This window comes from Musca domestica, unplaced genomic scaffold (genome assembly GCF_030504385.1).
Source record: "Musca domestica strain aabys unplaced genomic scaffold, Musca_domestica.polishedcontigs.V.1.1 2, whole genome shotgun sequence".
Classification (NCBI taxonomy): domain Eukaryota; kingdom Metazoa; phylum Arthropoda; class Insecta; order Diptera; family Muscidae; genus Musca; species Musca domestica.
The window spans coordinates 41,989,649-42,006,123 of NW_026712249.1; the positions used below are offsets into that span (position 1 = coordinate 41,989,649).

General features: G+C 35.1%; 1 protein-coding gene across 1 annotated transcript; it reads right to left on the bottom strand.

Annotated features, from left to right (window-relative positions):
• Positions 1-869: 869 nt before the first annotated feature.
• LOC109613279 (carboxypeptidase A2) lies at positions 870-14,687 on the bottom strand. Its single transcript, XM_059121975.1, has 6 exons — positions 14,342-14,687; positions 13,243-13,286; positions 6,621-7,071; positions 1,907-2,104; positions 1,179-1,846; positions 870-1,119 (listed from the first exon to the last, which is right to left on the bottom strand). Exons 1-6 carry the CDS (start codon positions 14,685-14,687, stop codon positions 874-876), a joined length of 1,953 nt encoding a protein of 650 aa, XP_058977958.1. The 3' UTR covers positions 870-873.
• Positions 14,688-16,475: the final 1,788 nt, after the last annotated feature.

A 16,475-nucleotide genomic window follows, 5' to 3' on the forward strand; every position in this document is an offset into this window, starting at 1 on the left:
TCCCAAATCACCTATGAAAGACCGACCTCTGCAAGCTCGCTTATAATGGATCCACCTCCCCCAAAAAGACTCCATTTTCAACTCGTCTATGAATAGTCTCTTCGCATATCTCCTAAAAAAAACTATTTGGTTTTTTTAACTCGTCTACGAAGATTAGTTTCAAATTCGTCAAAAAAGAGTACTTTCTTTACAACTCGCCTATAAAAACTCTTCCCCAACTCACATATAAAGTCTCCACAACTCGCTTATAAAGACTACCTTCTCAACTCACCCTAAAATCTCAATTCGTCTTTAAAAATTCTTTTCCAAACTCGTCTCTAAAGACACTCTCTACAAGTTGGCTATGAAGACTCACTTCATAATTCGTATAAAAAGACGTCCTCCCAACTCGACCCCTTTTTTCTGGTCAATGACCAGGTACCGCCTTTCTCTGGTCTATATATATGTCTTCGTTGTTCATATAAACCATCCTTTTGCTAGTCTATAGATACCTACATTTTATGGGTGAGACCAGAGTCCCCATATCAAGTCCAAGTATACACCCTTTTGATTGTCTATCCCCTTTTTTAGTCTATGGATATCTCCTATGGTGGTCTATAGTTACCCAATTTGACGGTCTATGGAAAACCCTATGCTAGTCTATAGAGACACCTTTCTCATCTTCTTTTTCCTCGTGGTTATATACATAGAAAATTTTCTCTACTCCCTTTGCTACCTTCGCTCTCATATTTTTTCCGCTATGACTCTTAACAATTATTTTCCTATACAAAATAAAATATTAAATTTATTTACATAAAATATGAATAAAAATAAATAACTTAAAAAATAATAAATTAAATACTAAACAAAACACTTAGAAAGAACGACGTTATTTTAATTTAATCTATACAGAGCCAAGGCCACTGTTCGCATAAATTCGTATGCCTCTTCGCCAGACTCCACGATATAATAGGGTGGCATTAGGAAACCATAGCGGCCCTGATCCTTCAAGAAGACATTGTAGACAAAGTGGGGATTGATGCGATGTTGGACCCAATCGGCTGAGTTACCAGCCCTGGCCAATTTCAAACGATAACTGGAACCCACACGATATTCGGCTTCATTCAATTTACGGAAATTCTGAAATCAAAATAAATTACTTGATTTTAATTCTTTACATAAAGAAAAAATAATATTACCATCATGGCCTTACGGCCAACGTTGTGCAGTTGTTTCTGATTATCGGTCACAAAATCAGCATCACCCCAGGGATAGGTTATATCCTGGCCATAACCATTAAACGACACATATGCCCCCAGGAAATCTTTCATATTCAGCATAAAATTGCGTACGGCACGTGTTTCCGGTTCAGAGAATTTCTTGGGACCCCGATAGAGATTTTTGCAAGGATTATCCGATGAACCTGGTCCACCCCATTTATATTCATAATTGCGATCTAAATTCACACCAAAGCATCCCGATTTACTATCAAAATGACGATTTTTAGTCCATAGACGATCAGTGATCCTAGAATGTTGATAACCATCGGGATTGGCCACTGGCAAGAAATACCAATCAATGTGTCGCATATACGAAGGACCCACTTTCCATTGATGTGCCAATTTTGAGATGGCCAAGGTTACGGCTGCGGGACTCAACCAATCACGTCCCTGCATACCGGCATCAATGAATACGGCCCAATTTTCGGGATTATTATTCGAAAATCTCAACACTTCCAAGGGACGTTTATTATTGGTAACTCCAATTTGTACGATCTCCGCCTGTTCCGGATATGTTTCCAATATATATTGCATAAATTGTTTGATTTCCATCATGTCGTGATAACGATTCCATGTCATTGTGCTGCCTAGAAGGGATATTTGAAATTTAAAATTTAATCTTTTTAAGTTAAGCGTTTTTGTTTTACCCTCCAATTCCAGCCATGGCATTTCCGGATTGGTATTATTAACCTCCACATAAGTCTCATCTATGGCCGTCTCCAGATCGTCAATCATTATGTTGTAGGTGAAAGCACTTGTAGTCATGTACTCCTTGGCTTTGGCCGTATTCTTGTAATCAATCAATATATCGACACCATCCTGATTGATGTTCCATACTTCGTTGCCTGGAACAAAAAATAGGGATTATAAATACGAACAACAAGGAAAACTACATATTTTTTAACAAAAATAAACATTTAATTCAAAATATTAATTTTTTGAACAGGTTTAAGAAGAAGTGGACCAATATTGCAAAAATGGACCTCACAAAATGGACCTTTCAAATTTTGAAACAGTCACTTTCGCAAAATGTCTATTCAGTCGAATTTTTGTTGCTCAGCACCCACAAAACCACCCATTCCCATATCAACCATAAAAGTAGGAAATGCATGTAGATTTTCTTTAAATTTTTTACATCTAAATACTTTAGTCTATATTTGACCTAGAGTGAGTCGGGTCAGTCCTTTTCGTACTTTCCCAAAATTTCAAAAAGTTCGGGAAACAAGAGTCATGTATGGATATACATATTTTTATATACACAAAAGAATAGATAAATAACTGACTAAGAATCAACGATCAGAAGAATCGTCTGAAACTAGAATCTTCAAATTTTCCACGAGGGTCAGTCCTGGTGTGTAGGCGTGTAATAAGACTGGAAATTTTTTGAAAATTCGTACTAAAAGGAAAAAGGAAAGGAAGGAAAATCGCTTAAAAATGAATACTTGGTATTGGACAAGCGGAATGAGCTAGAATTCATATATTTGTCACTGATGGAGGTCAGGATAGATGTAACAAAGGGTTTTTTGGAAATTCGAACTTTAAGGTTACGAAAAGTTTTAAAATGGCACTAAACTTCTAAAATGGTACCACTTGGTATTATGTCAACGGCTAGGACTAAGAACTTGAAAATTTGGATGAGAATCAAGGATGGAAATTTAGTTTAAAATATGAAGGCGATTTTGAAAATGTGTACAAAGTGTGCAAACCAGACTAAATGGTATTAAATTTGGCACAGTTTGGTTTAGAGTAAATGGATGAAGCTGAAATTTTGTAATGGGGTCCCTTTTGGGTGGTTTTGGAAATGTGTAGTACAAGTGCACAAGAAAAATAGTACAAGAATAGTACAGAATTTGGTACAATTTGCTATTGAGTGAATAGATAGTGCTTGAAATATGAAATGTGGTATTAGGGTCGCTGTTCGTGTGTAGTCTGGTCATGTCTGCTATAATTGAATGAAAAGTAATAAATAATACAAAATGGGGCTTGAATCCTCAAATCTGTTATTGAGGTCTCTGTTGGTATATGGAAATGAGATATGAATGTGGTTTTGTACTATATTTATACGAAAAGTACTAACTGGTACTAGATTTGGTCTTAGTTGAAGGAGTAAATCTGATGATGAAATTTAATATGAATGTCACAGTTGGCATCTGTGGTTAAGATATGGCGCTGTTTTTAGAAATGAGTAATAAAATTGTTCGAAAAGTACTAAATGGTACCAAATATGGTATTAGGTTAAGGGATAGGCATGGAATCCTTAAATTTATTATTGAGGTCTCTGTTGGTATCTGGAAATGAGATATGGAGGTTATTTGGAAATGTATTCTATAATTATACGAAAAGTACTAAATAGTACTAATTGGGTTAAGGGACAGAGCTGAAATTCTGAAATTTGATATGAATGTCACTGTTGGTGTCTGTGGTTGAGAAAATCAGCTGGTTTTAGATATGCGTACTATAACTGTACCAAATTTTGTAATGAGGGAAATTAAATTATTGAAATCCTAAAATTTGATATTAAGGTCACTGTTGATATTTGATGTTGAGATTTGGAAGTGGGCTTGGAATTGCGTGATGGTGTCTGAAATTGAGGTGTGGAGGTGCGTTTGGAAATGCGTCCCATATTTGTACGAAATTTACTAAATTGTTCTACATTTGGTTTTGAGGTTGAGGAAGAGAGCAGAAAACCTTAAATTTGCTATTGATATCACTTTCGGTGTCTAAGGTTAAGATATGGAGGTGGGTTTAGAAATGCGTCCTATTTTTGTACGAAAAGTACTAAATGGTACTTAATCGGGTATCGGGCGAAGGGAATGGGGCGGGGATCCTCAAATTTGTTATTGAGGTCTCTGTTAGTATCTGAAAATGAGTCATGGAGTTTATTTTGGAAATATGTAATATAATTGTACGAAAAGTTCTACTTTTGATATTGGGTGATGGAACAGAGCTGAAAGTTGATATGCATATCACCTCAGCCATATGGCTACAAAGGGTATATATCATTTGATACGGACAAAACGTGCCTCATGGAAATAATGGTTTTAGACCGTAGGTCACTTTGGACCAAATCTGTTTCAGGACATTTGGAATCGATCTACCGATGTCCGTCCGTCCGTCAGTGTGTCTGGCTAGCTGGTGCACACGATAACTCTCGAAGGGAGTATCCGATTTGGTCCAAGCTTGGTGTATCGGAATATTATTATAAAACTTAGACCGAGTTCAGAGATGGGCAATATCGGTGTACTCCTTCTGGTACCTTCTTAAAAATTGTCGAAATTTTCAAAAAAAAAAAAAAAAAACAAGTTAAAAAGAATCTGTCGGTTTTGCCGACATATGTATACCCTCAGCCAATGTACGATTATTTAAAATTATTTTAACTTCTGTTATGATTATTCAAATGTTTAACCCCCTAAGTTCCGAAGGAAGGGGCCAATATTGGCAATTTCGTATAGGACCTAAATAACCATGATATAAATATTGCGACGTGCCAGGTTTGGACTATATTGGTAACTTCACCTAACCTTCACTTTACATGATAATATGATAATTGTTAGAAAATTTTAACATGTGCGTGAGGTATCAGATAAGTCGACCGAAGTATTCCATTTTCATACCTCACTTAATACACATAAAAATATTGGTAAGGGCAAAATTACAAGAAAATCCAACATTTTTATCAAACTTTATGCGAAATCGTATATACCATATTCAGATGTACCAAGTCTTGAATGGAACCATATGTTAATTTCGTTTTTTATGAGCTTTCAAAAGTTGATTCAAGATTTTGCGCCTTTGTGGGTGAGGTAGCAGAAGGAGTGGACCGATATATCCCATCTTCACAACAGATCTTTTATTAGTGGAAATAATGGTATGTGTGGAATATAAAGAGAACCTGATGATTATTTCGGATCTTATAAACGTTTTGGTTATTTAAAACTTTGACCCTTTGTGGAGGAGGTACCAGGAGGAATGGTCCGATCTCTATAGTTTCTTTAACAGATTATGTGTTGATAGAAATGTTCAGATGTGGGATCGGATGTTTATTTTGCGTTTTATGAACTTAATGGATATTCTAAATTTCGATCTCTTGTGGGGGAAGTACCAGAAGGAGTGGACCGATACCAGATCTTGGGTTTATAAAAATATTAGGATGTGTGAAATTTTAAGACAATCGGATTCTTACTTCATCGGATCGGATTCTACTTTAAAAAAAAAAAGTTATAATTATTCAAAATAATTTGTGGGGAGGTACTTGATGGAGTGGACCGATATTGTACATTTTCGCACCTGACCTAAAATGATGCAAATAGTCGGATTTGCAAAGTTGGAGCAAAATCGGATTATCGCTTCTTTTTCTGCGCACAAAAAAAATGTGTGAAATTTGAAGAAAATCGGATTCTTACATCACATTTTATAAAAGTGGTAATTATTCAAAATTTTGACCCTTTGTGAGGGATGTACTTGATGGAGTGGATCGATATTGTCCACCCGACATAGAACTGATGCAAATATTTGGATATGCAAAATTGGAGCGAGATCGGATTATGCCCTCTTTTTCTGTGCAGTAAACTATTTTCTTTGAAAATATTGACATTTTGTGGGGGATGTACCAGAAGGTGTGGACCGATATTGCCCATCTCCGAACACGATCTATGTTTAACAATAATATTACGAAGTACCAAGTTTGGATAAAATCAGATACTCCCTTCCAGAGTTATCGTGCGCACCAGCCAGCCAGACAAACAGACGGAACTCCAAATGTCCTGAACCGGATTTGGTCGAAAGAGACCAAAGGTCTAAACCCGTTATTTCGATGAGGCACACTTGGGACGTATCTTCTCTAGCCATATGGCTGAGGGTATAATAATAGAAGTCCATATATAGTTCAATAATCGAACTTTGGGTATACATCTGTTGGCAATTCCGACTGATACTGTTTAACTTTTTTTGAGCTTATTTCGATGTTTGTTTGTGTTTGAAAAATATTAAATTAGTAAAATTTCGACACAAGAATGCTATTTTAACATTCTCTTAAGCATTTCTCTTTCATTATTTTGCCCATCCATGATTAAAATAAAAGAGCTGCCAACATTTCTCTCTTGAGTCGTTCTCTCACATTATTTCGAGTAACTATTTACAACAATTGTTACAGAATGTTAGGTAAACAGACAGTGCTACTACAGATTACACAATTTAATTTTTCTTTGTATGTGTGAGTTTAACCGCGCGTAATTCTTTCTTAGCCGGTTGTCTGGTATCTCCCACATAAAAGGATTTTAATCTCTTTTATTTTTCTCATTGCGGAGATCACTCTCCTTTTTATTTTATATTCAAAATTATTTTGTTTTTCATAACACTAACCAAACATTTGCCAAAATTTATTCAATTCCGGATGTTTCATATTAGTTTCATGCACTTTCCACAACTGATAACCGTAATAGCGTACAACCGATGGATCATTGCGATAGCGTAAATTAATTTGATACGTTGACGAGGGTGAGAAAATATTATAGCGACGAATGTCTGTCGGTCCCACCAACCACTGGAGACTTTCCACGGTATTATCGTACAAATCTTCACCGCTGAAGAAAATCGAGTTCATATCCGTGGGATGTCGTACCAGGAAAAACAAATCACTTGGATCGGAACGGTGCAGCGTAAAGTAGCGATAGGGCCATGTCAGGGGCAAAAAGGCGGTGAAAACTATTAAAACACATTTCAACGATGTCGTCGACGTCATGGTAATCGACGTCATTAGAAAAATATTTATCTGCGATGATTTTCGTTTGTGTTCTCTTTTCTTTTCCACCGACTAATGATTCTACGAAATGAACTTCTTACGGCCACGGCGTTAACGAAGAAACTGATTAAAGCGAAATTCTTGAGATTGTCAGCATATCATTCTTTCTCTGACCGTGTGTGTCATTTCTCTGGGTTACTTCTTTTGAACATCTTCTTGTTAAGTGGATTCTATTCTAAATGAGTTAGAAGTTTTTGTTTTTTCATTTTCTATTTCCATGAATTCGTAATGGAATTGCGTGAACACCTTCCTCTTCGACGACGACGGCGACTGCAAGTCATTAAGCCCTAATTTCAGCCAATTTTAGATTTATGATTCAACCCTGCATATTGTATTAATTTTTGGGTCACTTGTTCTTCATTTCATTTTTTTATCGCATTTGGAAGCATTTCCTGATTAGAAAAAAAATTTGAATTTTCAAAAATTTCGTGAGACATGTGACTTTTGAGTGGCTTTTCTACTTTCTTCTTCTCTCACAATTTTAGCTTAGGTCAAGTTTCGCTTGAAGCGTTTGAACACGTTTTTTCTTCGTTCCAGCAGAGCTTTTGAGATTAAAATCTCATTGAGGTTATAAATTAAACATCGCAGTCAGCAATATTCATATTTTAGAGAACAAACAGCGACTTGGCCACATAACACCTGAAGCATTTGATTTGATTTTTGTTTTAGTTTTTTTTTTTCTTATCGTAATATTGGTCATAACTTGAGGGCTAATAAACCGGCTAATTTTGTTTTACACAGTTCTAAACAAACAAATCAAATTTTAATGCCAAACAAAAACTTTGGATGATATAGAGAATTTTAAAAAGAGGAAACTATAATATTATGGGGTACGTTGTAAGACATATGGGTAATTCCATAGACAATATTCTTTTGTATAAAATCATCAGTTCTTGAGGATATAATTTGTATATAGAAGAAAAAGAAAGAAATTGTCAGAAGCTAACGGTCGATTGCTTTCCTTTAGAAATTTTTTTCCTAGGGAAAAACTCGCTACTCAGTAAAACTAAGTATTTTGGTCGATAAAAAAATAGAACAGTGACGATAGAAAAAATCGATCCCCTAAAAAGCCAACGGATTTTTTTCAATAAAAAATCGATACTCTTGTACATTGAGGATTATTTGCTATAGACAAAAAATGATTCTCGGAAACATTGAGGATAGACACAAATCGATCCCTCAGGAACAGCGAGGATTTTTTCTATAGAAAGAAGTCAAAGTTTCGGAATACCGAGGATTTTTTTTTGGAAAAAAATGGATTCTCCGAAATACTGAGGATATTTTCTATAGATAAAAATCGAGCACAGATAATTGAAAAAAAAAAATCGTTCCTCATGAATACCGCGTTTTTTAAGTAAAAAAATAGATTATCTGTGATACCAAGAATTGTTTTCTATAGAAAAAAATTAGCCCGCAACTTCGTCAGCGAAAATCCAGCTTAAAATGTACATTTGTTTCAACAGTTCCTGTTAGGCCTTTTTAGAACTCAAAATGAAGAGTTTACTCAGTTCAACAACATTTTTTAATCAAAAGTTAAAGCGTCATACTAAATCTTTAGATTTTGGAATTGGAGCAAATTTTGCACAATGGCCCCACATCTCATTTTTCTGTCCAAAACTATTTAACCACAATATCAAATTCCGAAATTTCAGTTCTACAGTGTGATATATAAAAAGTGCAACAAAGTAAAACACCATAATTTAATTTTTTTTTAAATTGTTTTGAATGAAAGCAAAAAATGTGGGAAATAGCATAAAATTTTAGAATAAATTTAGATTTGTTCGAATTGATCACCTTTCGCACGAATTATGGCCTTCAAACGGCCAATAAAACCGCTACACGTTGCTCTGCAGTATTTTGGCCCATTCTCGGCGAAGCGCTTGCTTGAGGTGATCGACACTTTGGTATTTTTTAGTGCCAGCCTTGCTTTCCTGGAATACTTCCCAGCAAGGCGCTTGTTTGAGGTGATCGACACTTTGGATTTTTTTAGTGCCAACCTTGCTTTCCAAAATACTCCAGACACAATAGTCCAACCTATTGGTTTCCGGAGGTTTTGGTGGCCAATGTGCGCTGGAAATGAAGCGAGGAACCTCATTTTGTAACCATTCTTGGGTGGCGCGAGCTGAGTGCGATGGTGCTGAGTCCTTTTGGAATGTTCAAGGTCCGCTGCCAAAATGTTTGCGTGCCCAAGGCTTTAATACATACTCCAGAATATTTTCACGATAATATTCGGCATTTAATCTGATGCCACGGTCGATTATTATGAGCAAAGAGCGACCATCGGTTGTTATGGCAGACCACACCTTCACCATGGCCGGCGCTTGAGTTCTGGTGGCCAATCGAAGGGGCATATTTTCAGCTGACCTCTTTGGCAAGTAAAAAGGATCATTTTGTTTGTTTACAAACTGCTGGGCAACGAATGTTTTTCTCATCGGAGAAAACCAAATTCGGCAGTTCACCGCTTTCGGCTTATCGAAGCAACTCTTCAGCTCTTTTGAATCTATTTTCTTTCTGATGCGGTGTAAGTTATTTTTTGAATTTCAATGGCTTTACCTCGATCTCATTTTTCAATATTTGCCGAATGGAATATTGCGATATGTTCAGCTCACGAGCCATTTTCGGCCACTGCGACACGGGTTTCGATCAAGTCGCTTCTTTACTTTTCGAATCATTTCTGCTGATGTTGCTGTTTTCTTCCGTCCACTTCTTTGACATAGGGCTACGCTCCCAGCATCACGGTAACGAGCGATGGTACGAGACACAAAAGATTTATTCACATTTAAATGCTGGAATGCTATAACGATAGCGACTTGTAGTTTTCCAGCCAAATATAAAGAAATCACACTATCACGCTTGAATTCCATCACGAATAACTTTTTTTCTGGAAAAATCTCACCAAAATGCTTTTGTACGCTTGTTAACAATATAATGAGCTGTCACTGGAATAATTTTAACAGCTGTCGGACGAATGGCTTAGAAATGACAGTTGGTTTCTGTTTTTTCATCTCACCCTGCATAAAAATTTCACGTTTTCAGTTAAATTCCTTTATTCAATACCAAATATGGTACCATTCAGAACTTTTCGTTCAATTCTGAAACCAATCCATAACTCAATTTCAGATACCAACAGGGCCCTCACTATAAATTTTGAGCATTCCAACCTTATCTTTTCACACAAAACCAAATTCAGTACCATTTAGTACTTTTCGTACAAATATAGGATGCATTTCCAAAACCACTTCGAAATCTCAACCTAAGATAACAAAATTCAGAATTTTTTCTATATCCTTTGTAAGGGACGTTTTATACAAACAGCCAAAAGATTATTAAATAATTTTTATTACATCTATTATCCACAATCCCCTTACAAAGTGGGCAATATAATTTTTTTACTGAAAATAAAATTATTAAAATAAGATACCAAATCTGGATTGGAAATGCTAGCATTATTAAAAGGCACTTAAAATTAAATATTTAATTTAAATCCTCACATTTTTATTTGGACAAAATCAGTCTCAGTTAGCCATTTAAAATAATATATTTCACAATTGAATTTTACCCAATATAAATCTTTTTTGTTTTGATAATCTTATTCTTCTTATTTCTTATACACGTCTTTCACACACTCGGATTTAGGATAACTCCACAATCGGCCAGAGCTTTGCTTCTAAGTTTTATCCGACATTCCGTACACCTTCCATTCTTTGGTGTCTGAAACCAAACTAAATACTCGATTGTCCACTTTATTTCACATTACTATTCAGTTAATTCATAAAAATTTTGAGAGACATTTCACGCCCAAATTCCACAAATGCGTATTTTCTCTATGTCAGTCTATTCTTCTATCAATATAGTTTTTGTTTTGATTCGCATTGACATTTCATTCATAAATTTCATTTTTCTCTTCATTGATATCCCACTTACTATACTCACCTCAGTAGTATAGTAATGGTTTGAGTCTCCACTAGTAATAAAATTACACTACCGATCACAATTTAATTCACTTCTATTAACTAGAAATACACTCAAAACAATTTTCTGATGTGGTTATTCGTAATCTACAGCTTTATTTTCATCAAAATAATACATTTTGTTTCTTTTAAATGTGGTATATACATCGATTAAACCTTATTCGAAGCTGGCAACATTACCAAAAACGATAACTACAAAACTTTATTCTTCTCTTTGTTGACATTTTTCTGCTGCTAACTTAATAGCTTAAGCCTTTCAAGTAAAATAATCTTTCTTTTCTATTAAAATCTTGAACGTGAGCAGACGAAAAATCCTTATAAAAAATCGACATTTATCATTTGCATCCCGTTGTTAAATCAACTTTAAAGTGATAAAATTTTCTTCAAAAAATATATTTCGCGTTGCTCCTACGTGATTTTTGAAAAAAATATTAATTGGCTCTGCGACAACACAACGTGACCTGGCCACTGGAATCAGTATCCTCCCTTTTTTTAAAATATATTGTGGAAACCCTAAATAACTCCAAATTGGTGATTTCTGACGATACAAATAACCAGGCTATAAACGGACCATATTGGCCACAGGGTTATTGGCGTGCCATAAACATCAACAAACCTCTCGTGCACAATTATTCCAATTCCGTAACCCGACTGGCAGACGTCTGCTGAAGATCAAATATAGCTTCATCGTGGATGTTGTGAACAAAAACCCTGCCTTTAACTAAGACCATCGACACATAACATAACATCTGTTGGAACAAGAAACCTTTCTGTAAATAAGCCCATCGAGGTTAACTCTGACAGTAACCAATAAATATATATATTGCCTGAACGTAACCAAACAAGACATATAACGCTATTACGATTTCTTGCTGACTCGAAGTTCTTGTGAAGTTCTGAAAACCCGCTATATCCTAAGATTACGTTTTGGGTGTCTGAAACTATTCCCAATCTGATAGTGGAATTCTGAGGATATTTTGTTTTACATCCTGACATCCCTCTTTGTGGTCAGAATTCACCTGCTTCAACACATGCAGTCGTCCAAAACGAATGATCGACCAGCAATACAGAATATACGCCATAACCACATTTTTGGAAATCATGGGATCTACATAGATTCATATCAACAATAACCGGATTTATTTAAAAATATAATTACAATTTACCCAAATGATATAAAATAAGTATAATTGATAATTCCCTCAATCTATCTATATATACGCACATGACATGTATTCAAAGATATAAATTGTTTTTTTTTCATATCAAAATCTATTACTATGGTAAAAATAATTTTTCTTTTTAAATTAACACAATTTAGTCTTTGAGTGTATATCATGCTGCAAAATATTTAGTACCTATATTCATTATCATCATATTTTTTATTTTTATCGCATGAGATAACATCATTACCACCAACAACAAACACACTAATTTCACAGATCAAAATGAACCAGCATCCAGCTATTGGAGAAGGCCTTCAACAATACAGGAGAGCGTGGTAAGTGATTGAGAACATCATTGATAAATTTGTTGTATTGTTTGTGGTAAAGTTGAATAATTAAGTGAGATCTAATTTAATGTATTCTCTTTGTTTGTTGAGAGTACACTCTGATATTAATTTCTCGAAGTTCAATTCTCTTACATTTATTCAAATTCTCCCTTGTGGTGAAAATTGTATTTCTTATTTATACAACATGAATTATCCCATTCAGGGGCAGAAAAGAAATTATGATATTGTAACTTTATGCGTTTAGTATTATTCTGTATATTTTAAATACGTTTAAGTTTAATCATCTTTGTATATAATGTGAATAAATTCAATATGAATTCAATATGAATTTCTAAATTTCTAAGAAGACGTTATCTTAATAGGGCTGGCTATATAGTTTGAAGGTTTTTTAAATTTGGGGTCCAAAGAAAACATTGCCATTTTTGGACAATGGTTGGCGAGGGTTTAGAGGCCAATTCTCATAACATCGGAGAACTTTAAATTCTATATAGGTGACAGATTAAGACAACTACTTTTAACGATCTATTTCAATTTTAATTTTTGTTATGGGGTTTTGATTAAATTATGTTAATTTATTTTAAATTATTCCATATTTCAGTTTAATATTTATTTTATTTAGGGAGTCTATATTAATAGCTGTAAACAGACATGCCTTTGAGTTTAGTAGGACAACACCCCCCCCATTCCGACTGTAGCTACCAACTCAATGGCTCCCGTAGTCCTCATAACCAAAGGCTCTAAGGCTTAAAAGTTTTTAATGCATTAGATCAGAAAATTTAAACCGTGTACATTACACCTTTCACCCAATACCAAAAATGGTACAATTCAGTACTTTTCGTACAATTATAGTATATACTTTCGAAGCCACCTGTGTCTAGGCTATACGTGAACAGTGACCCGAATACTAAATTTCAAAGCACTAACTGTTCATCCAGTACGAAATTGTACCAAATATATTACTATTTAGTTCTTTTCGTGCACTTGCAGTACACACTTCCAAAATCAACTCTCTATCTCAAACCTGCCACCAACAGGGACGTGAATACGAAATTTCCAAATGCCAACTTCACCCGTTCGTCCTTAACCAAATTGTTTCAAATTCAATACCATTTAGTACAGTTCGCTCACTTAGTACACATTTCCAAAACCCCTTTCATATATGAAACTTAATTTTCAAACTTGATTCTCATACCAAATTTCAAGTTTTTAACTCTATCCGTACCAAACGGTACAATTTTAAAAGTTTAGTACCATTTTAGAACATTCGAATTTCCAAAAGGCCTTCTATCCTGCACTCCATCCGTGATTTAAGAATTCTGGCTCATTCTGTTTGTCCTATACAAAGTATACAATTTTTAGTACATTTTAGTACTTTTCGTACCCTTTTAGTAAGAATTTTCAAAAACCCGGCCTATCAAATGTCTACGCATCAAAACTGATCCTCGCGCAAAAATATGATGGGGGATCGATTTTTTCTATGGAAAAATTTAACTGAGGATTAACTGATCCTCAGTCTTAACTGAGCATTTTTGCTATAGAAACAAATCGATCCTCTATCTTTACTGAGGATTTTTTTCTATAGATAAATCTATCCTCAGTCTTAACTTATGATTTTTGCAGCATTACAGAGGATTTTTCTCCAAGAAAAAAATTCAATCCTCCGGAAAACCGAGGATTTTTTCTATAGAAAAAAAGAGCATAACGAAGTAATTTTTTTTTTTTTTTTTGAGAAAAAAATCTCAGCAATGGTGATATTTTTCAATTGTTTTCTCAAATTTCTCTGTGTTTCTGTACTCACCAAATTTCTCCACAAACGATTTCATTTCCTGCACCGTCCTTGTCTTGTTCTCACTGATCGTCTTATCGAATGTTAATTTCCACAATTGGGCGCCATGATAATTTATATAGTTTTCATCGTAATCACTGCGATAATCCGATTTCCTGCCAACGTGGGCATTTGGCCGTACGGCACGTAAAATATTCCGAAGGAATGGTATATTTGCAAAAATTCTAGTGCGAGGTGTTTCGAGGTGGAATACATTTTGATGGGCTGTTGTCGGGTCAATGCCGACAGTGGCCACAATCACATAAAGGATTACAAAAACACTTGGAAAACTAAAAAGACTTTTCCGATTTCGAATCATTTTCTTTTTTTATTTTCTATCTTTTTTTGTCTTTTCTTTTGTCAGCGGATTAAGTCGGAACTTTTCTCGGTTTTGCGTCGTTTGGATGTTAACTGAAATGAATGCAAATTCGAAATGAATGCCAACGAAATCGAAGACATCCCCCAGACAGAAAGCTGGACCATCTGTTTTGCGATCTTGGAGCTATCATCATTATTATTGTTATTATTTACAGTTACAATGGAAACGATAGCAACGGCAACAACAACAACGAGAAGAGACATTTTTGGACACTCAACGAGCAAAAAACAAAAAAAAAATGAAATGCAAATTTTTTCAATATCTCAACATCATCATCATCGCCACCTCTGCCAAACACTTCGTTTAACAATGCCATTAAAAAGCCCCTCTTTTATGGCAAAACTCGGAAGTTAACGGCTCATTGGTCTACATTCCAAGCACCTTAACTGGCATTTTGATTTAATTATGGCAAACTTAATGATGTTGTAAAAATCTGCAAAACCAAGCTGTCTTGCCCTGCTTTGATGCTTAGCAATCAAATGAAAATAATTTGCATTTGTCACAGGGCCCCCCAAAATCCAGACAATCAAATCAATTTCGCTCTCTCTCCTTCAACTTCAACTTGATTGACTGCCATTGGCAAACAAAGTCATTGAAAATAGCCAAAGAAACATTTCGAACCTTCGTTATAAAGGGCCAGCCAGCTCTTGGGGGACCATTGTTTGAATTTCTTTACCTTTTCTTCAACCTTTCTTTTTCTTCTTCTAGCTTTTTCTTTTTTCGTCTTTGTCTGTCTTGGGGGTCATAACTTTTACCACCACATGTCTTTTGATTCCATCATCGATTACCGACGTAACAAATGATCATTTTTGCTTTTGATTACCTGTTGATTTTGGTTGAAGTTTTTTTTTTATTTTGTTTTATTTTATTTTTATGAAAAATGATCTAACATCTGAATAGGGTTAATATTTTTATGTGTTACGTAAACTTTCTTTGTATGCTGGTTGGGTAATCCAACGAAAATCAACAAACTGTGTGTGGAAAAGATAAACAGTCGGAGGTTTTCTAATGGCGTTTTTACTGCCCTGTATGGGAAAATTGGAAAGAAGCACCAATAAATTATGCCAGCATAAAGTTCAAAAGTCAAAATGATCTTGTAACCCACACGGCTAGAATCTTGCAATTTTGCACGAGGGTCAGCCTTGGTGATAAGGCTAGGTTTTTTTATGGTACTAAAAGGGTATGATAAGTACTAAAAATTTAATACATTATATTAGACGAACGGAACGAGCTAAAATTCTGAAAGTTGGAATGAAAGTCACTGATGGAGTGCTGGATATACAGGGTGAGATGAAAAAACTGCAACCAACTTCAGACTGCTGTCATTTCTAAGCCACTCGTCTGGCAGCTGTTAAAATTATTCCAGTGGCAGCTGATTATATTGTTTATAACCGTACAAAAGCATTTTGATGAGAATTTTTCAGAAAAAAAATTTATTAGTGATGGAATTCAAGTGCGATAGTGTGGATTTCAAGTGCGATATTTGGCCAGAAAACCACAAGTGACTATCGTTAGAGCACTCCAGCATTTAAATGTGAATAAGTCTTTTCTGTCTCGTACCATCACTCTTTACCGTGATACTGGTAGCGTATCCCAACGTCAAGGAAGTGGACGGAAGAAACCCGCGTTTCAGTGGCCGAAAAATGGCAACATATCGCAATATTCGGCAAATATTAAATGAGCTCGGAGACCGAAAGTGGTGAACTGCTGAATTTGGTTTTCTCCGAT